Source organism: Dendrobates tinctorius, unplaced genomic scaffold, assembly GCF_039654945.1.
Source record: "Dendrobates tinctorius isolate UK_male_01 unplaced genomic scaffold, ASM3965494v1 ptg000006l, whole genome shotgun sequence".
In the NCBI taxonomy this organism is placed as follows: domain Eukaryota; kingdom Metazoa; phylum Chordata; class Amphibia; order Anura; family Dendrobatidae; genus Dendrobates; species Dendrobates tinctorius.
In genome coordinates this window covers 3,859,241-3,883,484 of record NW_027361674.1, presented here as the reverse complement: position 1 = coordinate 3,883,484, position 24,244 = coordinate 3,859,241, and the positions used below count along the sequence as shown (strand labels likewise).

Below are 24,244 nucleotides of genomic sequence, written 5' to 3'. Positions count from 1 at the left end.
AGAAACTTTTTTTCTTTTGGCACAAAAGAAGGAATAGGCTGGAGGACTACCTTATAATTGTGCAGAATCAGGAAAGGAGAACGGCAGGACAATGCTGCCAACTCGGAGACCCTCCTAATAGAGGTGATGGCGACCAGGAAGGCCACCTTCCATGAAAGGAGGGAGAAGGAAATATCCTGAATTGGCTCAAAAGGCACACGCTGGAGGGCGCCTAGGACAAGATTGAGATCCCACAGATCAACCGGAGGGTGGTAAGGAGGCATTAGGTAAGCGACGCCCTGAAGAAAGGTCTTCACCTGGGAAAGGGAAGCCAGATCCCTCTGGAAGAGAATGGATAGAGCGGACACCTGACCCTTTAGGGTACTGAGGGAAAGGCCCAAGTCGAAACCCGTTAGCAGAAAACCAATGATGGAAGGAAAGGAAAAAGTCATATGAAACAATCTGTTCTCCTCACACCACCGGAAGAAGGCCTTTCAACATCTGTGGTAGATGCGTGATGATTCCAGTTTTCTTGCCCTAATCATGGTCTGTATAACCTCGTGAGAAAAACCTGCGTCCCTCAGGACTGCGGCCTCATCGGCCATGCCGTTAAAGTCAGAGACTGAGAACTCGGGTGGAAGAGGGACCCTTGTGAGAGAAGATCTGGACGGTCAGGAAGCCTCCAGGGGACATCCGAGAGCATGTTCACTAGCTCCGCATACCAAGCCCGCCGTGGCCAGTCTGGAGGTACTAACAGAACGGGGACACCTTCTGCCTTTATTTTTTTCACGACTCTTGGAATCAAGGGAAGAGGCGGAAAAAGATAGGGCATCTGAAACTTGGACCACAGGATCACTAGTGCGTCGCAACAGACGGCCATCGGGTCCCGGGACCTGGCAACGTACCGGGGAACCTTGTGGTTCGTTCGAGAAGCCATTAGGTCAACATCCGGAATGCCCCACCTCTGACAAATTTGGTTTTAGACAGCGGGGTTGAGAGAACACTCGGCTGAAGCAAGCCCCTGATGACTCAAAGCCACGGCTGTGGCATTGTCCGAACTGAATGCGGACCGGCTTGCCTGCGAGCACGGACTGCCAGCGGAGGAGGGCAAGGACCGCCCTGATCGCCAAGAGATTGATTGGGAGGAGGGACTCCTGAACGTTCCAGCGACCCTGTGCTGTGTGATGGAGGAAGACCGCTCCCCAACCCTGAACACTGGCATCGGTGGTGATGACCTGCAATCGGAAAGGGAGAAATGACCTCCCGTACAGGACAGAGGTGGATAGCGTCCTCCAAGTGAGAGACTGCCTCACAATGAGAGGTAGAAGCACTGGACGATCCAGGGAAACTGTTCTCTTATCCCAAGTAGACAGGAGGGCCAGCTGGAGAGAGTGGGTGTGGAACTGGGCAAAAGGCACTGCTTCCATGGAGGCGATCATCTGTACCAGTTCTCTCAAGCAGAACCGAAGGGGAAGAGGGACTGGGCGCTTTAGGGCTTTGATCCCCTGCCAGAGAGATGAGTACTTCTCCTTTGGAAGGAAGACTCGAGGTTGGATGGTGTCGAATTCCATGCCCAGGAACACGAGACGCTGGGATCAGGGTCGACTTCTCTGTTGATTATCCAGCCAAGAAGGACCAGTGTGTCCAGAGTGATCTGGAGGCTCTGATCGCAGTCTCAGCAAGATGGGCCCTTGATCAGGAGATCGTTGAGATAAGGGAAATGAGAATCCCTTTGGAACGAAGGATGGTCAAGACAGCCGCCATGACCTTCGTGAAGACCCTGGGGCGGACGCCAGGCCGAACGGGAGTGCCGTGAACTGGTAATGGTGCTTCCTGGATCGCGAACCGAAGAAACCTCTGATGCTGCACACAAACAGGAATGTGCAGGTAAGCATCCTGAATGTGCACAGAGCAAAGATATTCCTCCAACTCCATGGAGGCACAAGGACTCCATTCTGAAGGGGCGAATCCGAAGGTGGCGATTCAACTGCTTGATATCCAAGATAGAACCGTCTTTTTTCAGGACCACAAACAGGTTTGTGTAGAACCCTGAACACAGTTTGTGCCAAGGAACGGGTACGATTATTCCTGAGCTTATAAGGGAAGAGACAGCCTGGAGAAGCCCTGCGGCATGAGAGGACTGTTTTGGTGGGCGAGAGAGGAAGAAACATCTTCCTGCGGGCGAAGAAAATTCGATCTTGTAGCCGGATGTAACGATCTCCCTGACCCACTCGTCATCGCCCACCGACAACCATGTCTCCCTGAAAAGAAGCCTGCCTCCCACCCTGGAAAGATTTCCAGATGGAGAAGACCCGTCATTTAGAGTAGAATCTGTAACTGTGGGACCCGGAGGGCTTAGAGAGGCAGCTCTTAGGCCTCTAGTGAGGAGTAGGTTTGAAGGAAGGTTTCCTTCTTTCCCCTTGTGCGGAAGAACGGTCCTGCTGGGAGGAGCCGCCTGAGGAAGAGAAAGGGGCGAAAAGGCTGGGGTCCTTTTCTATTGAAGGGACATCTTGGTCTGGATTGGGGCATAGAGATTCTTTTACCACCGGTTGCATCCAAAATGATCTGGTCCAGCTTGGCCCCAAAGAGCCTGGAGCTCTGAAACGGTAGGCCAGTGAGATTTTTTTTTTTTTTTTTTTTTTAGAGGCTGGGTCTGCGCTCTACACCTTTAACCAAATGACGCGGCGAACCCGCATCCAAGGATATCAAGAGATATTTACCCGCATGAGCAATCTGGTCTGCTAAATCTGCTAGCTCCTCTATAGGAGCCGCCACCATGATGCCCAGGCGAAGTATCTTGGCCAAGGCAGATATGGCTTTCGTCACCCAAGTGGAGGCGAAAGGGTAGTGAAACACCGTGGGTTTGTTACCAGAGGCCCCTTAGGGGTTGGGCATAGGTAGAGCCTGTGCGAAGCTGCAACAGAATGTTATGAGGGCGACACTACTGAGGTGTGCTAAAAGGCGATACTGCTGAGGGGGCTGCTATGTAGTAACTAGGTGACCAGGGAGTAGGGAAAAGGCAGAGCCTACCAGATTCTAGCAATATGCAGCTACAAAGCGCACATTACTGTGTCCCCCAGATAGAAAGTGTGCATGCAGGTTCACTGCTGGTGCTGCGGGAGCTCTTCACAAAGTGGATGCTGTGTCCCCCATGGCCACGTGACGAGCTGGAGCTAGCGGTGGGCGGGGCCAACGTGCAGAGCAGCTTGGATGTTCGGCCAGGGCGTGCAGAGAAGTGGGCGTGCCCGACCGAGGAAAGAGAAAGCGGAGTCCTGATAGGCTGACACGCCAGAGGGGGCGTTTCCAGCCAGAAAATGGGCCAAAAGCAAGCGCTGGGCACTCCCCTTTGTCTGCGTGTTTGTCCCGGCGCTGGCTTTTGGCCCATTTTCAGGCTGGACACGCCCCCTCCAGCTTTCGGGGGGGGCGTGTATGGCAGATGAGAGGAGCGGGCCGATAAGAGAAATACCGGGGGCGTGGCCTAGTCGGATAACAACCGAAGCAAGAAGAACGCCTGCAAAATATCGGGGACCGCACGCTCTGTGAAAAAAAAACGCAAAATTTGAAAATAAGTCCTATGAGGAAGGAGAGAAGGGCTGCAGGGGCCTATATACTGGTAACCAGGGGAGCGCTGCTGCGGGGGGGGGGGGGGGGGGGGGGCTAATACCTGCTATGTGAGTCCGGCTCCTCTACATAGATGAGGATTACATCAGGAGCCATCGGGAGAGGGGGCCCTGGGAATGAAGATCCTCCGGCGTCAACCCCTTACGAGAAGGGGGGAGGCCACCACAGGTAACCACCGTCTTCCTCTCAGCCCTCTCCAAGGAGAGGTGTGAGGTGGGGAGAAAGCAAGGACTTGCGGTGACAGGGGACAAAATCCTGCCAGTGGCTCTGAGAGTGGGCAATGTGGGTGACACCACATTGCTCTCTCGGTCGCATAAATGTGGGAAAACAGGATGAGAAGTTGCACCCTGTTACCCGAAGAGATGAATCTGAAAAACAAAAAAAACACAGATCTCTGAAAGGAAAAACACTGTGGATCTGGTGTTAGATCCAGGTCCGCCTCTTACAGACACTAAGCAAAAACTGAGTGCATAGTGTCAGCCTCCTAGCGACAGCACCATACACCGATGGTAACCTGTGTCCCCAATGAAGCGAGAAATAACAGTTTTTACCATATAGTCTGTGATAGGTTTTCTACTTTTGGAAGCCTAGCTCCCAGACAACAAAAGGGCCGACTTTCATCTTCAAAATCTTCTATGGGGGAGGGGAGGGGTTGTCACAAGGCACCAATTTACATTAGATAGTTGGCCGATCCCAGCAAAATAATCAGATTTGGTCAAAGTTTCTGTAATGTGTATAGTGGTCTTAAAGGGGTTGCTCATCTCTGGGGACTTTTTTCTCTTTTTGTCCTTAACACCTTAGTGATCGAGACAATTATGACCGAGCCAAATTTTACAATTCTGACCAGTGTCACTTTATGTGGTAGTAACTCTGGAACACTTCAACGTATCCCACTCTTTCATAGAAGACAGTTGTTTCCTGACATATTGTAATTCATGATAGTGGTAACATTTCTTTGATATGACTTGCGTTTCTTTGTGAAAAAACACAGAACGTGACAAAAATGTCAAAGTTTTTGCAATTTTTAAACTTAATTTTTGTGCAATTAAATAAGTGTTATGTCACACAATAGTCAATAAATTAGATTTCACATATGTCTACTTTACACCAGCACTATTTTGGAAGCAGTTTTTTTTTTAGGAAGTTAGGCACCACATCACATGTGAAGAGACTTTGGGGGCCTATATGACAGAAAGCACCCAAATTCTGACACTATTCTAAAAACTGCACCCCTTTAAAGTGCTCAAAACCACATTCAAGAAGTTTATTAACTATTCAGTTGCTTCAAGAGAACTGAAGCAACATGAAAGGAAAAAAAAAAACAGGATTTTTCGTTACTTACCATAAAATCTGTTTCTCAGAGCCTTTATTGGGGAAAACACAGGAAACCATGTGGTGTATGGTGCTGCCACTAGGAGGCTGACACTGTGCACAAAAAAAGTTAGCTCCTCCTCTGCAGTCTACACCCCACTGACCGACACTAGTTTAATCAGTTAGTGAGAAAGAAGTAGGAGAAGCAACATGTAAAAGAAACAAAACACACAACTCAAACTGTAACAACATAACAGTCAAAAGAGATGTTAAACTTGGGATGGTGCCTGTGTCCCCCAATGAAGGTTTAGAGAAAACAGGATTTTTGGTTGCTTACGGTAAAATCTGTTTCTCGGAGCCTTCATTGGGGGAATCAGGAACCATGGGTTTATGTTGCTGCCACTAGGAGGCTGCCACTAGGCACAAAAAAGGTTAGCTCTTCCTCTGCAATATACACCCCACTGACTGGCACTAGGTTAATAAGTTAGTGAGAAAGCAGTAGGAGAAGCAACAAGACAGAGAGAGAGAGAAACAAAACAGACAACTTAAACTATAACAATGTAACACAGAAATAAGAACTGATAAACATGGGGGGGGTGCTGTGTCCCCCAATGAAGGCTCAGAGAAACAGATTTTACGCCAAGCAACCAAAAATCCTGTTTTCTCTATCACTTCATTGGGGGACACAGGAACCATGGGATGTCCCAAAGCAGTCCCTGGGGAGGGAACAGCAGGAAACTCCGATCAGGTTGGAGAACTCACCACTGCCACCTGCAAGATCCTTCTGCCTAGGCTGGCATCCGCCGAAGCGTAGGTATGGATCCTATAAAATTTGGCAAACGTGTGAATGGAAGACCAGGTTTCGGCTTTGCAGAGTTGTAGGGCGGATGCCCAATGGTGTACCGCCAGGAGGCACCCCACTGTCTGGGTAAAGTGTGCCTTAATCCCAGGGGGCACTTTATTCTTGACCGAGTACGTCTCCAAGATAACCGTCCTTATCCAGCAAGCCATCGTAGTCTTGGAGGCAAGGAGACCTCTAAGCGCACCCTTAAAAAAATGACAAAAAGTCTGTCTTCCGGAAGGAGGCGGTTCTAACCAGATAGATGCGCATCGCCCTGACAAGGTCTAACATGTTCAGCGAACACTCCAGAGGAGGAGTCTGAGCTGAGCAAAAGGAAGGAAGGACAATATCCTCATTTAGATGAAAGGCAGACAACACCTTGGGAAGGAAGGCATTGGCGGCAAAACCACCTTGTCCTGATGGAGAACTAGGAATGGCGTCAACAGTAAAGCCGCCAATTCCGAGACGCACCTAATGGAAGTGATTGTCACAAGAAACACCACATTACAAGAAAGAACCGACAGCGAGATTTCGCAAAGAGGATCAAATGGAGAACTCCTTAGGGCATCCAGGACTAAATTGAGGTCCCAGGAGTCAACAGGTGTCCGGAACAGGGTGGGCCACTTCCTGGAGAGAGGTTCTGACTTGAGAATGGGAGGATAAAATCTTCTGGAAAAGAATCATAGAATCGTAGAGTTGGAAGGGACCTCCTGGGCCATCTGGTCCAACCCCCTGCTCAAAGCAGGATTCGCTAAATCATCTCAGACAGATGTCTGTCCAGCCTCTGTTTGAAGACTTCCAATGAAGGAGAACTCACCACTTCTCGTGGCAGCCTTTTCCACTCATTGATCACTCTGTCAAAAAGCTTTTTCTAATATCTAATCTGTGTCTCCTCCCATTCAGTTTCATCCCATTGCTTCTAGTCTTTCCTTGTGCAAATGAGAATAAAGATGATCCTTCTACAATGTGACAGCCCTTTAGATATTTGTAGACGGCTATTAAGTCTCCTCACAGTCTTCTCTTTTGCAAACTAAACATTCCCAAATCCTGCAACCTTTCCTCATAAGACAGGGTTTGCAGACCGGTCAGCATTCTGGTCGCTCTTTTCTGAACTTGCTCCAGTTTGTTGATGTCTTTTTTATTATGTTGTGCCCAAAACTGGACACAATATTCCAGATGAGGTCTAACCAAAGAGGAGTAGAGGGAAATAATGACTTCACATGATCTAGACTGTATGCTTCTGTTAATACATCCTAGAATTGCATTTGCCTTTTTTGCTGCTGCATCACACTGTTGACTCAGTCTGTGATCTATTAGTATACCCAAGTCTTTTTCACATGTGCTGTTGCTTAGCCCTATTCCTCCCATTCTGTATATGCTTTTTTCATTTTTATTGCCCAGATGTAGTGCTTTGCATTTTTCCCTGTTAAAAACCATTCTGTTAGTTGCTGCCCACTGCTCCAGTTTATTTATATGTTTTTGAATCTTTTTTGAATGGAAAATGCCGACACCTGGTTCTTTAGAGAACTAAGAGAAAGGCCTGCGTGAAGACCAGCCTGAAGAAAAGCCAGATTAGAAGGGAGAGAAAAGGACATAGGTGCAATGTGATTAGCCTCACACCAACACAAATAGGCTTTCTAAGTCTGATAACAGAACCAAGACGACTATTGCTTCCTAGTCCACATCATGGTTTGAATCATCGGACCTGAAAACCCGGACGCTCTTAGAACCACAGTTTCAATAGCAACGCCGTTAAATTGAGCGACCGAGAAGTCTGGTGGAAAATCGGCCCCTGGGAAGGGCGTCTGCGAGACAAATGACAACCTCTGCGAACCAAGACCTCCTGGACCAATCTGATGCAATTAGAATGACCGTCACCCCTTCTTCCTTGATCTTTTTCAACAGCCTGGGCAGGAGGGAGAGAGTGAAGGGAACAGATAGGGAAGGGCATACTGTGACCAGGGTATCGCCAGAGCGTCGGCACCCACCGCGAGAGGATCGCGGGACCTGGAAACCAACTGTGGTACCTTTCTGTTCAACCGGGACGCCATGAAGTCTACATCCAGAGTTCCCCATTGGAGGCAAATTTGATGGAAGACATCCTGATGTAGAGACCATTCTCCTGCCGAGACCCTCGCGACTGAGAAAATCAGCAGACCAGTTGTCCATACCAGGAATATGCACCGCAGATATTGCCAGAACCTCTCTGTCCAAAGGAGGATCTTGGAGCCCTTGGACATAGCCAAGGGACTCAAGAATCCCTCCATGGTGGGTGGTTGACATTATGCCACAACCATGGCATTGTCTGTCTGAACCCGAACTGGCAGGCTATTGAGAAGCTTCTCCCAGTGGCGGAGGGACAGAAGAATGGCCCTTATCTCGATGATGTCGATTGGTAGGGAAGAATCCTCCAGCGACCAACGTTCCTGGACCGCCAGGCTGCAAAAGACAGCACCTGGCATTCAGTCACGACCTGCCAGTGAAAGGGGGCGAAAAAACGACCCTGGAAAATGAGCGGGGATGACAGCCACCAACTTAAGATACTTCTTGACCCGAGAGGAAATATGACCTGAGCGGTCCAGAAATAACAATTTTGTTCCATTTGGATAGGATGCTGAATGTTATCGAGGTACAGGAGAAGCATTACGCCTCTGATCTGTTGAGTGGCCAACACAGCTGCCATAATCTTCGTGGAGACCCTGGGAATATTTGCAAGACCGAACGGCAGGGCGGCAAACTGAAAATGGTCCTGCCGCACCGCAAAATGTAGGAATCTGTGATGCCCTGGGAAAATAGAGACTTGGAGATAGGAGTCTTGGATGTCTATGAAGCAGAGTAACTCCTGCAGCTCCATGTAAGTCATTTCTGAAAGAAGGGACTCCATTCTGAAATGTCGCTGACAGACTTTTGTTCAGCAATTTCAGATCCAGTATGGTTCGGAACCAAGTCGGCCTTCTTCAGCACTACGAAGAGGTTTGAATGAAAACCCATGAAACGTTCCTGGGCTGGGACGGGAATGATGACCCCTGATCTGAGAAGGGTGGCACTTGAAGCGAAAATCCCCAGAACCATTAGCATCTCTTGGAGGACGAGATTCGAAGAACTGATCTCGATGTCGCAAAACGAAATGTATTTTGTATCCTGAAGATATAACTTCTTTGACCCACGAGTCCTCGACGGAGGCAACCCAGACCTCACTGAATAGGAGACGGCTAACCAGCCTTGGAGAATCCCTGGATGTCGGAGAGGCGTCATGCTTAGGAAAATCTGCAAGGTCAGCTCCTGGCAGATCTACCCAGCGCACTGCAAGGACGCCATGAGCAGCTAGGTATGAAGGAAACCCTTTTCCTATCCTGGCAACCTGCGGCTTTCTCTCAATGGTAAAAATCTTCTAACAAAGAAAAACTGCAAAAGGGCTCAAAGGACTGAAACTTACGCTTCAGTGGAGGACATCAAGGTTTGGCCGGTGGCCTCCTTGATCATTTGGTCCAGCCTCGAGCCAAATAGAAGGGATCCCTGGAAAGGCAAGCTGGTAAGAGGGTTTTTTTAATAAGTCCGCTTGCCATGCCTTAAGCCAAATGGTTCAGTGGATGGCCATATAGATTGCTGGACGCTTGAGCAACACATGAAGCTGCATCCAGGGAAGCGGAAACCACATATTTTGCTGCATGAGATCTGGTCTGCTAGGTCAGTCAATTCCTCTGGCCGGGCTCCAGAGAGAAAGCCCTGATGGAGCTGCTTAGCCCATGCGGCTATGGACTTTAACACCCAGGCGGTGGCAAAGGCAGAGCACAATGTAAAAGCGGCCACTTCAAAGGCTAATTTGGCAAACGACTATGAGCCTATCATCGGTGTTCTTGAGGGATGAGCCATCCGTAAGAGGAAGGACCGTGTTGGTAGACAATCTGGAAAATGGAGGGTCCACAGTTGGAGAAGCGGTCCAGTTTGCAGTGAGCTCAGAGGCGAAGATGCATAGGATGTTAAGGCACTTCCATCTCTGGAAGCGTCTGGCTGGGTTTCAACGTTTCCTGGAAAGGACCTCCTCAAATTCCTTATGAGGGGCAAAAACCTTAGGTGTTGGTCTCGACCGTCTAAAGGAAACCACCTGATCTTAATGTTAAAAGTCTGATTGACCGCCACCAAGAGGCTCTGGACTAAGTCTCTCATGCTAGAGGCCTGGTCAGAATCCAGGTCTGAATCAGCCTTGGAAAACACATCCAAGACCACCTCAGAGGGTGACTCGGGAAAGGAGGGCCAGGAAGAAACCGTTCACCGAGAGAGGCCAGGGGGGAGAGAGAGACAAGGACCTGGAACAACGCTCCTGCCTACATTTCTTATGGCCCATGTTAAGACTCTTAAATGAGGCTCCACGGACTTTATTTGCATATTTGTATTTCCCAGGGAGCATTGCACCTAGGATTTTACTGATTGAGCGCCTTTGCCGGCTGCCGCAGTGTTTTCTTTGATGGTCTCCCTGAGGTCAGTGATTGATTTGTGATGTTAGTCTACTAGGCATTGCTCCCACCTAGCCAGAATCCTACTCCACACTGATGAGGGGCAACACCCCGAAACAGCTGTCCGTGGATGGATACCTGGCCTTGGTATTTCCCTTGTCATATCTGTAAACTCGTAAAGAGCTGGATATTGACTTCAAGGGCCAATTAATATGGTGGTAATGGTGGTTTCCGAAAGGTGCGACTCTTTGGCTGGGTCCTTCCCTGGAGAGAAGATCTGGCTAGTCTCGTGTTTGAGACTCTTAAATGAGGCTCCACAGACTTTATTTGCATATTTGTATTTCCCAGGGAGCTGGCTGCCGCAGTGTTTTCTTTCACTGGTCTCCCTGAGGTTCTTGATTGTTTCGTGATGTTGGCCCATGTTGGTAGGCATAGCAAATGAGTCCTGCAATCCGCTGGCAACGGCGGAGAAACAGACAATCTGTCAAGAACAGACACTAGGGTCTGCGATACTTTGGTGAGGTCTGCAACAGATTGTGACAGAGGTAGCCCACACTAGGATAGGGGGACCACTCCAGGGGTAGTAGAGGACTCCTGGATAGCAGGCGCAGGGGTTTCTGCAGTGCTGACAGAGGGAAGAAGGCTGACCTGAATGGAGTCTGCGTTTACAAGAAGAGCAAACAAAGTGACAAGAGTAGAAGAAGAAAAAGTAGGAGGGCAGCATGCTCTCCTATAGAATTAGGTGTGATAGAAGACAGACCCACTAACTAATGCCAGAGGTTAGGGGAGAGAAAAGGATTTTGCTGAGGAGTCTCAGTCGGCAGAGAAGAGCTTACTCACAGGAAAGATGCAGGTCCTGAAGTCTGCTTCCAGGCTGTAGAGGAGTTCCTAGTGACAAGGAAGACTGCAGGGGGATTGCAGGAGGTAGCCTGTGTTGCCTGAAGAAAACACCACCTTCCGGATCCAGACGCTGGCAAATGGCGACCGCAGGGAGGAAGAGGAGGGCCCACAATTGAGAAAAGGCATGCTGCTTCTGCACAACTGAGGGAAGAGGAGGTGGCATGTCCGTGTTAGGCAGGAGAAAAGCCCGCGGCTGGGAGGATGGGGCGGAGCCAACTACCTAGAATAAGCCAAAGATGGGGGGGGCATGGCGGAGGCCCGTAAGTTGCCGGTAAAGTAACACTGCGCCACCAATCCTGCTGAAATTTAAGGGGACAGGCCACATATAGACCGAAAAGGGCTATACATACCATAAGAGCCCTATAGAAAAAAATTTAGGTTTTGGGACAGGAAAGAGCTTCATCTTCTTTCTTTTATACTTATTCTTCTTGATATTCCTCTACCTTCTTCATTTTATCTTATTTATCTTCATCCTTTTGTTCTTTAACTTTATTTTAACCTTTACCTTCTTATCACCTCTGGAAAGGAACCTGATCGAGAAAAGAAAGATGTACCTCTCCATCCCCGAAGATGAGACCTTCAATATATGTCCGAGCATCTTGAGGTTTTGGGACATCTATGCTTCCTGAAGCAGACAGGCTCTTGTGGGAGAGCGAACAGGCGACGGGGGCCAGGACCAATATTCAGTTCACCTAAACACTCTGCATGTGTTAGGGGTAGAGGTCCTGCCAGATAGAAATATGAGGTAAGGGGTGGCAGTTCATGCCATACTCGTAGTCTCTATGTGGAAGTAAAGTGTGACTGTTCACATTGTATCCCCACAGAGGTAAGCAGAAGTTCCATCTAAAAAAAAAACAAACAAAAAAACTAAAACTAAAAAAGAAAAAGGGAAACATTACTGGAAAACAACAAAAACTGAGGTAGATATGTGTCTAGTAAAAGACCTGTGTCCACCTCTTACTGACACCAAGCTAAACTGATTAACCTAGTAATAGTTGGGTGGGGTGAACACTGCTGAGGAGCCAATTTTTTGTGCATAGTGTCAGCCTCCTAATGGCAACAGCATACACTCCCATGTTGTTTCCTGTGTCCCCCAATGAAGCGATAGAGAAACCACCATGGTTACTTACAGGTAGCCTGTTTTTCCGGAACCCATGACAGCACACCTGAGAGGTATCCGCCCCGTTAGGACACGAACCTACTGAAATATAAGGGGCGGTACCTCTCCCCCACTTCAGTTGGTTACAGAGCATGAGAGGACATTCCGGTTAGTTACATGTTTATCCAACACCACATCAAACAAATACACCCAACTAACGTGCACACCCAATACGGTGAAAAAAAGGGGGGGGGGATATACGGGTGCTGTCATGGATTCTGGAAAAACCGGCTACCCGTAAATAACAATGGTGGTTTTCCCTTCACCCATGGCAGCACACCTGAGAGATTTTTGAAGACTTCGAAACACCTTAGGGAGGGACCACCGCTTGCAGCACCCTTCTACCAAAGGTCAGGTCAGCAGAGGAGGATAGGTTCAACCTATAGTGCCTAAAGAAAGTTGATGGTGAGGCCGAGGTAGCGGCCTTACAAATTTAGTCAATTGATACCGCTGCCTTTTCAGCCCAGGAGGTCGCCACGGCTCTGGTGGAATGAGCTTTGATGCCGTCTCGAATTGGAACACCACTAGCCGAGTATGCTATACTAATGGCCTCCCTAATCCATCTGGCAATGGACCCCTTTGACACTCCATAACCCTTCCTGGCACCCTGAAAGGCTATGAATAGTGACTGTGACCTCCTCCACTGACTAGTTACAGACACATACTCTAGCAGGGCCCTCCTGGCATCCAGATTGTGAAATTTTTCTTCCCCAGGATTCTTTGGGTTTTCACAAAAAGAGGGAAGGACAATCTCCTGACTCCGATGGAAATCCAACACTACCTTGGGTAGATACGCAGGGGGGGTCTGTTTTTAACACAACCCTATCCTGATATGCTTGCGTAAAAGGTGGATTTACGGAGAGGGCCTGCAAGTCACTTACACTACAGGCCGATGTAAGGGCAACTAATATAATTGTCTTCAGGGTAAGGTACTTTATAGGCAATTGTTGAATAGGCTCAAATGGGTCTTTTGTAAAGGCCTTTAACACCAAGTTTAGGTCCCACGGGGCTAGTTTTGGTAATGGGATAGGTCTGGACCTATGGCAGGATTTTATGAACCTTGCTACCCATCTGTTCGCTGCCAGGTTGCAGTTGTATAAGCTCCCCTTGTGCAGATACTTGAACCTTAAGGGTATTTACCGCTAACCCCAGTTGTAACCCTGATTGTAAAAATTCCAAGATGGCACCAATTGGGGGCTCTTGGTCTAACAGCTTCCCTAAGAACTGTAGGAACTTATTCCACGTTCTACCATAGATTTTAGTCGTTACAGGTTTTCTACTTTTTAATAGGGTGGCAACTAACCCCGGAGAGCGCCCTCTATTCATTAGAAGTGACCTTTCAAATTCCATGCCGCAAGATGGAATCTCTTGACCTGCGCGTGAAATATTGGACCCTGAGTGAGAAGGTCTGGGATCTCTGGCAGGATCCATGGATCTGACAGAGACATAATTCGCAACAGGAAGAACCAGGGTCTTTTTGGCCAGAACAGGGCAATCAGAATCACCCTAGCTTGATCTCTTCTGATTTTCCTCACCACTATTGGGATCAAAGTCACTGGGGGGGGGAACGCGTAGGCCATACTGAAATCCCACGGAATTTGCAGTGAGTCCACCCCTCCACGGCTTTTCCCTTGGGTTCAATGAACAAAATCTTTCCATCTGCCTGTTTTTGTTGGCGAAGAGATCTATAACAGATTCCCCCACACAGTTGTACTATCCTCTGAAAAACTGACCGATTTAAAGCCATTCCCCTTGCTTTCGTATATTGCGGCTCAGGAAATCGGCTTCGATATTCTCCACCCCTTTTATGTGTAATGCCGTCAGGTAGAGTAGATGTTGTTCTGCTCTGTGAAAAATATCGTTGGTTGCTTCCATTAGGGAGTGTGATCTCGTACCCCCCTGATGATTGATCTATGTTACCGTGGCCCTGTTGTCTGACAAAATACAGACATTGCGGCCCCTGAGGAGGGGAATAAAGTCTTTTAGGGCCCTGCTCACTGCCCAAAGTTCTCTCAGGTTGGAAGATGCACCCTACTCCTGAGGACCCCAGGACACTTGGGCCACATGACCCTTTAGGTACGCCCCCACCCTGAGGAGCTCGCATCTGTCAGAAATACCTAGATCACTGGCCTTTCCCATAATATCCCGGACGTCAGGTTTGTCCTGTCTAACCACCAGTTGAGAGAGTTCCTGACCTCTAAGGAAAGATCCACTCTTCCTTCTAAACGCCCTCTTAGCCACTTTTGTGCTGACAGGAATTCCCACACTAGCTGTCGGGTGTGGAATTGGGCAAACCTGACCGCCGTGATACACTACATCAGGGTACCTAACAAGGACATTGTGTTTCTCAGGGTCATGTGGGGTTGCTCTAGGGCTGCCGAGATCAAATTCATCACCTTCTCTATTTTGTCCTCGGGTAGTACACAGACTTGTTCGGAATCCAGGATAAACCCTAGAAAAGTCTCTCTTTTTAGGGGTTGTAACCTTGATTTTTTGGCGTTTACTATCCAACCCAGTTCCTGTAGGGTCTCGGTCACTTGTCTCAACTGCATGGTACAGTGGTCTTCTGAGCTGCCCACTATTAGGAAGTCGTCCAGCTAGGGCACTATGATAGTGTTTTGGATTCGGAGGAAGACTGTCATGTCCGCTATGACTTGAAAATGCCTGAGATTGCCCTGGATGTATAGCGCCACCCTTAAGTATTTTTGAAAATCTGGGTGAATGGGGATGTGATAGTAGGCTTCCTTTAAATCGACTACCGCCATAAAACTATTGATGTAGGAGTTTTATGGCTGTAGTCACCGACTCCATTTTGAAGGTTTGATTTTCTATCCATCGATTCTGAATGACTCATCTGTTTTTTTTATTTATCAAGAAGAGGTAAGAGTAGAACCCTCTCCCTTCCTGACCATCCGGGACCTTAGACAGAAAGTGTTTGTCTACCAGGCTCAGGATCTCTGATTCCAAGGCCAACTGTTCTCCTAATCCCCTTCCTGATATGGGTAACGACAAATGACACTCTTGGCTGATGGTAAGAATGAATCTTCAGGCCTTCCCTTACCATGTATAGGATCCAGGTGTTGAAAGAGATGTTTTCCCAGGCCTGGCTAAAGAGTGCCAATCTCCCCCCTACCGGAATATTGGCGTCATTGTGGGGATTTCTTGGGAGTAGAGGAGGATCCGCCGAACACAAATCCGGACTCCTTTTTCCTCTTATCCCATTTCCTTCTTTCTCTCGGAGGATGGCCCCTGTTGAATTTTGATCTGATCTGATCTGCGGGAAACCTGTGAAAGCCTTTCTTATTGTCACTGGCTTTCTCTAGGATGTCATCTAAGTTTTTACCAAAAAGAAAACGTCCATCACACGGGAGAGAGCACAGCTTAATTCTGCTTCTCTTGCTGTCAATCTCATGGAGTCGGCGGAGGTGTCCGCCAGTAAAGCTGCCGCTCCATGTAGTAGATACATATCTGCCAGGATTTTTTCTCGCGAAACTTTGGAGGCAAGTTGTTCCTCCAGCTGCTGCAGCCAAATCAATAGGGAACGCGCCATGCACGTTCCGGCTATTGCGGGCTTCCCGCTGCTCCTTCCCATGTATGTCTCAAATAGGAATCTGCTTTTTTGTCTAGTGGGTCCCTGAGTACTCCTGAGTCCTCTAGGGGCAGCGCCGATTGTTTTAATGACCTGGACACTGCCGCGTCAATCTTCGGGACCTTGTCCCATATTTCTGCGTCCTTATGCTCAAAGGGGTATCTCCTTTTTGAGGAGGAGGGGAGGGCTCCCGAAGTCTCAGGCTTCTTCCATTCTCTTTCAATGAGTGCCTGGACCTTCTCTGACTGGAAAGGTCCGTTTTTTCCTTTCCTGTAGTCTCCCAAACACGACGTCCTCCAGGGATTTAGCGTTTTGTTCCACCTGTGGGCCCATAATCGTCACTCTAATGGACTTGAGGAGCGCATCCGTATCTTCTATTGGAAAACACGGCTTGCCTCCCGCGTCGTCATCTGAGGAAGAGGAGGATGGGGATTCGACCTGAGAAGAGGCTGAGGAAGAGTCTGAGATAGAGCTAGATGGAGGATCCTTCCCACTCTTTTTTCCTTTTTTTATTAAAGCTTTAAAGGAGCCCTCCACTTCCGACCTGATGACTGATCTAAGGCTGGCTGCAAAGCTAGGCGCTTCCTCCGCCATGGTTCGCTGTATGCAGCCAGAACAAAGGTCCTTCTGCCAATCTCTTGCTTTTATATATGGCACAATCCCTATTATTCTTCCTACTCCCCGATTATTTAGGCCTTTCCTAAGGAATTAAATACACAAAAGAAGGGCCTTTTAATCAGTTTACTAACATTCATGAAGATTACTCACCACCCGCAACCAAGGGTACCGGACTAGGAGGCTGTGGAGGGGCACGTAACGTGTGCTCTCTGGACATCGAGCAGTCCCCAGACCTGTGGCTGGTACGACTGCTGCTTTTGCCACTTGATCGGCTGCTACACTTACGATCCTTTTTCTGGTGAGCTGAGGGCTGTGCAGGAGGCAGAGGCGGTGGAGAAGGTGACTGCTCCTGCTCTGTCTCCATGGTTATCCAGCAGCACTGACCCAGACATCCGCCTTTAAATAGGCTGCCGCGGTCCCGGTGAGCATCTTCCCCCTCACCCTGCGACCGCCGGCCGACCGTCACACAGGGCGCCATATTGCCGTCAGCCGGGCGCGCTCCCAGAATGTCTGAGCCGCCGTCTGCAGCCGGAAGACGCCCCCGGCCCATCCCACATCAAGCTTTCAGAAGGAGCTGTCCCGGGGGTGCGCGAGGGGAGGGAGGCGCGGTGGAGCGTCTAGGGCTCAGGAGCTGCCTGCCGTGCCCGCATGAACATGAAGCCCCAGGGGGACCCCGTGGACTGTGCATCCAGGAACCTAATGGCTGGCGCTACAGGTATGGTCACCTGATCTTTCCGCACTGGGACGGGCCTGGATCTTTTCCTTAATCCATGACAGGCACCGCCCCTGTCAGTATGGGTTTCCCTTCCAGGACAGGAACCCAACTGATGCGGGGGAGAGGTACTGCCCCTGGCGGGGCGGATCCCTCTGTCAGGTGTGCGGTCATGGGTGAAGGGAAAATGAACTTTTAATTCTGCACAAAAATTTTTTTGATTCAAATTCTTTTATTTTCAAAAAAACAAGAGAAAATAGACCACAAAATTGTTTGTGCAATTTTTCCTGAGTACGCTCATACCCCATATGTGGGAGAAATCCAGTGTTTGGGCGCACGAAAGAGCTTGAAAGGGAAGCAGCACCGCTTGACTTTTTGAACACAAAATTGTCTGGAATCGAGTGAGGACACCATGTCACGTTTGGAGAACCTCTGATGTGCCTAAACAGTGGAAACCCCCACAAGTGAACACATTTTAGAAACCACATCCCTCAAGGATGCATATTTTGACCCCACAGGTATGACACAGAATTTTATAACATTAGTGCTCATTACTCTGTTTCACGTTGGATGCTCGGGTACGCACTGAATACAGCAGGTGCGTGAGTGACAGGCTCTAAGTCCCTTCCCCTCATGTTTCGCAGCAAGCAGATAGATACCCCAAAAAATGCATGGATTTGTGGTAAATTATGCATACCCGAGCACCCAATGAAAACTGGAGTAGCATGCACTTGCGCTCAACACTACACATAATCACATCATAATTCATTGTTTATTTTTTTTAACTTTGTCTACTTGTAAAACTTAACTGATCTATAAAGGGAATCTGTTAGCCTTAAAATGGCAATTCAGCTGCCTAAATATCTTTATAGAGCACATAGTCCTTAATCATACTAGCAAGTAAACCTTAAATTAAATAATTAATTAAAAATCAATTTTAATTCGATATTCAATTGAGGGCGCGTCTGATGTCTGGCTGCTTGGATGAGAGATCAGAGTGCACCCGCAGCCATTGTGTGCGCACCTGCACTGACACAGAGTCCACCACCGCAATCATCCAGTGTCAGTTTGCAGACACAGAGTCATGTCATTCGGTCCAGGCCACACTTGCCTAGTATGAATAAAATAGTGGCTAGGTGCCCTATATAAATAAGGCATTAATGTACTACTTAATAACACCACTGACACTTAGTGTACTACTTAGGAATTTTTTTTTTTTTTTTGCATAAAATGAATTTATGTTGCATACCTTAGGAAGTCTAAGATCACCTCTCTCCTTGCATTCTTGCCAGTACTGCAGAGAAAAAAAAACACAAGTATAGTAACCAAGTACCTGACATATGGGATAAGATGAGAACACTAGAAATTTACCCTGAAGGCATCTACAAGTGCGATACAATCACTTCTGCTATGTCCAGCATAACTTAGTTTGCTCCTATCAATCAAGTGACAGAGAGAACGATATTAGTTACATCCAAAAAGTTAAAAAGAAAAAAAACCACTACATTGCTATGGGATATCTACCGATATCCATCCAGATGCTGCTTAAATGGCATCGCAAAGAAATTTCTGAGTGACAGTGCTGCAGCTGTGAAACAGAAAGAGGCATGAGTTTAGCTATACCAATAACACAGTCAAACACAACCTTAAATTTAATCTTCTGGAGCTACCTATAATCAGACACTCATCCAGACATCGAAACACATGGCCGAGGACTACGAGTTTTCCGAGTTGCAAGTCAACAGGCAAGTGTGCGAGAACTCTTCCCAGGAACGTGAGCTCTCCATCATACGGATTCTCTTCCTCTTTACCACTAACTGCAAGTGCGCCAAGCTGTGAATTAAAAACAAACACGTCACCCAACTGGTCTTGCTTTTATCAGGTGGGTACAGCTTTGTAAAAATATGCGTCAATTATCAGAGATGGCGCAAGTCGATTTATGGGACCTGGTCCAGCGGCTGCATCACTAAGCTGTGGCTGCCAGACAGGAGCCCAGCGAACCGCCTACTATCTGGTCAGCATTTGCAACTCTTGATTAGCATCATGTCAGGCCTGCTAATCAAAAAACACCAAGGTTACCTACCGGTAGTCTGTTTTTCCGGAGCCCACGACAGCACACATGAGAGAGGGGATCCGCCCAATCAGGACAGGAACCCTACTGAAGATGAGGGCAGTACCTCTCCCTCGCTTCAGATGCTTTACAGAGCATGAGAGGGCCCCCCGGTTTAGTACAAATGATAGAACTATCACATTATATTTAACAAAAAAAAACACCCAAACTATAGTGCACACCAAAGGAGTGATGGGGGGGGGGAAGAAACATACAGGTGCCGCCAAGGGCTCTGGAAAAAACTGCTACCGGTAAGTAACGTTGTTGTTTTCCAGTCTCCCATGACGGCACACATAAGAGACTTTTGTTAAATAAGACACCTTAGGGAGGGGCAACCACTTGTAGCACCCTTCTACCGAAGGCTAGGTCAGTAGAGGAAGATCAAGTAGATCAAGTCGATAGTGCTTAAAAAAGGTTGAAGGTGAGGACCAAGTAGCGGCTTTACAAATCTGCTCAATCGATACCTCAGCCTCTGCCGAGGAGGTAGCCACGGCTCTGGTGGAGTGAGCCTTGATGCCTTCTGCAACCGGAGCGCCACTTGCAGAGTAGGATAACATAATGGCCTCCCTGATCCATCTGGCAATTGTAATCTTAGCTACCCTGTACCCTTTTCTACTACCCTGAAAGGCTACAAACAGGGACTGATCTTTCCTCCACTGACTAGCCACTGACATTGTAATATGGCCTTCCTTACATCCAATGTATGGAACTTTTGTTCTCCAGGGTTTCTAGGATTATTACAGAATGAAGGCAAGGAGATGTCCTGAGTCCTATGAAATTTGAGGACCACCTTGGGGAGATAGTGGTTCTAAGACCAGATCCGGCCTCTGTCATCCAAAATCTGCGTATATGGAGGGCATATAGACAGGAGCTTGTAGGTCGCTCACTCTGCAGGACGATGTTAAGACTACCAGTAATACAGTTTTAAGTGTGAGTAGTTTTGGTGACAACTCCTGTAATGGTTCAAAGGGGTCTTTGGTTAAAGCATCTAAGACTAGATTCAGATCTCAGGACGGTATCTTTGGGATAATGACCGGCCTAGACCTACTACAGGACTTTATGAACCGAGACACCCACCTATTGGATGCTAGGTTGCAGTTATATAGGGCCCCCAGAGCTGAGACTTGGACTTTGAGGGTGTTAGTGGCTAACCCGAGTTGCAGCCCCACCTGTAGAAATTCTAGGATAGGTGCCACTGGAGCTACATCTCCTAAAGGTTCCCCCAGGAAGTCTTGGAATGTTTTCCACGTTCTACCATAGATTTTGGATGTTATAGGTTTACTACTCCTCAACAGGGTGGAGACTAACCCTGGTGAGAATCCTTGGCGACTCGGTAGCGCCCTCTCAAATTCCAGGATGCTAGATGGAAGCCCTACACCTGAGAGTGGACCACTGGTCCCTGGGAAAGCAGGTCTGGAACCTCCGGTAAGATCCATGGATCCGTCACTGACATGAGTCTCAGAAGGGAGAACCAAGGCCTCCTCGGCCAAAACGGAGCTATAAGAATCACTCTCGCTTGATCTTCCCCGATTTTCCGGACTACTATCGGAATCATGGTTATCGGGGGGGGGACGTGTAGGCCAGGGAGAACTTCCAGGGTATTTGTAGGACATCTACTGCAAAGGGGTATTCTTTTGGATTTAGTGAGCAGAACTTCCGAAGCTTCCTGTTGCGTGAGGTGGCAAACAGGTCTATTTCCGGTTTGCCCCAAGCTTGAACTATTTATTGGAAAATTTGGGGGTTTAGTGACCATTCCCCCTGTCTTAGGTGTCTGCAACTCAGGAAGTCTGCTTGAGTATTTTCGACACCCCTCACATGCAGAGCTGTGATGGATAACAGATGTTGTTCTGCTAACTGGAAAAGTAGATTTGATATTTCCATGAGGCCCCGAGACCTCGTTCCCCCCTGATGGTTGATGTAAGCTACCATTCACGACTGTCCGTCATGACTCGAGTGTGGTGGCCCCGAAGCAAGGGGAGAGAATGTTTCACGGCCTTCTCTACTGCCCATAGCTATTTTACATTTGAACCGTGATCTCTTTCTAGCGAGGACCAGGTTCCCTGTATTGAGTGGGATCTCAGGTGTGCTCCCCACCTTGTAGCATTTGCGTCGGTTGTAATGATGTCCTTGACTGGTTTTTGCCACAGGACACCAGCTGTTAGATATTCTTCTACAGTCCACCAGAGTAGGGAATCTCTTACAGCCATGGAGAGACATAGTTCTCCTTCTAAATGCCCTTTTAATTGTTTCTGTGCTGACAGAACTTCCCACTGCAGTTGTCTTAAGTGGAACTGTGCCCACGCTACCGCGGGTATGCATGATGTCAATGAGCCTAAAAGGGACATTGCATTCCTCAGTGTCATAGCCGGCCTTTGCATTGCTGTGCGAGCTAGGCCCCTTATCTTGATCACTTTGTTCTCTGGTAGGAGGCAGCGCTGTCGCTCAGAGTCCAGTATTAACCCTAGGAAGGACCGCACTTTTACTGGTGTTAATCTTGACTTGGGGATGTTTATTATCCATCCTAACTCTATTAAAGTTGACGTCACTTCCTCCACTTGGTGTGTGCAATGAGTCTCCGACCTACCTACCTATCACAAGAAAGTCGTCCAGGTATGGGACGATCACTATGTCCCGGAAACGAAGAAATGACATTACTTCGGCCATCACTTTGGTGAAGACTCTGGGGGCTGTAGACAGGCCGAACGTAAGGGCTGCGTATTAATATCGTTTGACCTGACCTTGAACATAGAGCGCTACTCTCAAGTACTTCTGATACTCCCGATGGATTGGATATGATAGTAGGCATCTTTTAAGTCTATCACTGCCATGAGGCAGTGCTGGAACAGGATTTTTATGGCCGTATTGATTAACTCCATTTTGAAGGAGCAATTGTCTACCCACTGATTGAGTCTCCTCAGGTTGACTATGGTCCTCCAAAAGCAGACTGGTTTTTGTATTAAAAGAGGGGGGGAGTAACACCCCCTTCCTTCTTCTTGAACTGGGACTTCCTGTAGGACCTGTTTTTGCACTATTCCCAAGACTTCCGTCTCCAAGGCCAGTTGCTCCTCTTGGGCTTTCCTTCGGGGTGTCATCATAAAGGTTTGTCTGGGCGGACGGGTGAATTTTATTTTTAAACCGTCCTTGATTATGCTTAGGACCCATGCACTGGGGGAGATATTTGCCCAGGTGGAAAGGAAGAGAGAAAGCCTTCCCCATATCTCCGACCTGATGTCATTGGGGAGATTTTTTGGAGGAAGTAGAGGGCCCTTTAAACATGTAGCCCGATCCTCTCTTTTCTTTAAAGTCCCAATTTTTCCTATCTCCTGGGGGACGACCCTTGTTAAATCTTCTCCTCCGAAAGGGCTACTTTTTGGGTTCTCCAGGAAATTGGGGAAAGCCTTTCTTCCCATCTCCGGCATGCTCCAAAATTTCCTCCAGTTTTTTTCCAAAGAGGAATTGGGCGTCATATGGAATGGAACACAGTCTGTTTCGATGGCAAATCTCCCGGACATCCTTTAAGCCACAGGGCTTGTCCTGCCACATTTGACAAGCTCGCCACTCTAGCTGTTAATCTCGCAGAATCTGCCGCATCCGCTAGGAAAGCCTCTGCTCCATGTACTAGTGTCAAATTAGACAGTATTTCGTCCCTAGGAACATTATCCCTGATCTGGTCCTCTATTTGTTGTAGCCAGACCATGAGGGTATGGGCGGTACAAGTAGCAGCTATTGCCAGTTTTAATCCACCAGCCGATGCTTCCCAGATATGTTTCAGGAAACCATCTGCTTTTTTATCAAGCGGGTCTTTTAGCATGCTAGAGTCCTCTAATGGTAGAGATACCTTTTCAGAGGATTTAGCTATGGCACCATCAATTTTTGGGACTTTTCCCCGAATTCTGAGTCTTTTTGTTCAAATGGGTACTTCCTTTTCGATGTAGAAGGTAAGGCACCCGACCTCTCAGGTTTTTTCTATTCCTTGTCAATTAAGGCCTTTATCTTATCATTTACAGGGATGGTGCGTTTTTTCTTTTCCTCCAGCCCTCCAAATGATTTAGGAGTCTTTTCCTCCTTAAGGCCCATTGTAGACCTGACAGCCTTGACCAGCTTTTCTACATCCTCTGTTGGGAAACACGGACAGTCCCCTATATCGCTGTCTGAGGAGGATTCTGAGGACTGAGTAGAGGAAGAGGAGGCGGAGGGGGACAGGGATCTTTCCCAACCTTCCTGTACTAGCGAGGCCTCTGAATCAGAATCCCTTTTGTGGCTTCTTTTATCCGTCTTTTTGAGGGCTGCCTTTAGGGAGCCTTTCACCTCCTCTTATATTATAGCCCTAAGTCTAGTTACAAAATCAGGGGTCTCATTCCGTATGGTTTTATTTATACAATCAGTGCAGAGATTCTTCTGCCACTGAACTGCCAGCGGGTTTTTGCATAGGGCACATTCTCTATTGACCCCTAGTGATCAAGCAGAAATATGGAACCCCGCTACCATAAGGGCGACATTTGCGTAGATCACTCACCACCGCTGTCAATCAAGGGTACCGATTTCGGAAGCTGATCAGATGCACGTGACGTTTTTTCTGGACGCAGAGTCGCAGAGTCTTGCCGGTCCCGTTTACGACAGCCGCTCCTACCACTCGAGCGGCTACTCCTGGTATGCTGGCGGCTCGGCAAGGCATCTGGCGAGAGCTTCTGCAGAAAAGGCTGCTGCTCTTCTTGCCCCACTTCCATTGTGAAGCTTTGGGCATGAGTGCGTCTTCTGTGGTCATCCCTCTTTTTAAGAGGGATCCAGTGCACTCTCCGCCTCATCCGGTGCCCATTGACAGCCCCTCCCCCCCCACCCGCCGGGATGATTTGCCAGACGGCGTTTTTTCATGGGCGCCGCCATCTTGGATCCAGCGCCACCCCCGACGTCACGCCCATTCCCAGCGTGCCTTGCGCGTGACGTCAGATG

At 48.3% G+C, this 24,244-nt stretch overlaps 1 protein-coding gene across 2 annotated transcripts in view; it reads right to left on the bottom strand.

The window, feature by feature from the left end:
• TDRD9 (tudor domain containing 9) overlaps positions 1 to 24,244 on the bottom strand; it is a 320,208-nt gene that overhangs the window by 72,363 nt on the left and 223,601 nt on the right. For both annotated transcript variants that reach the window (XM_073570199.1, XM_073570208.1), the window contains exons 16-19: positions 18,855 to 19,017; positions 18,709 to 18,772; positions 18,556 to 18,619; positions 18,434 to 18,478 (exon numbers count right to left, since the gene is read on the bottom strand). In XM_073570199.1, the coding sequence (XP_073426300.1) occupies positions 18,434 to 18,478; positions 18,556 to 18,619; positions 18,709 to 18,772; positions 18,855 to 19,017 (336 nt within the window). The remainder of the gene's footprint in view (positions 1 to 18,433; positions 18,479 to 18,555; positions 18,620 to 18,708; positions 18,773 to 18,854; positions 19,018 to 24,244) is intronic.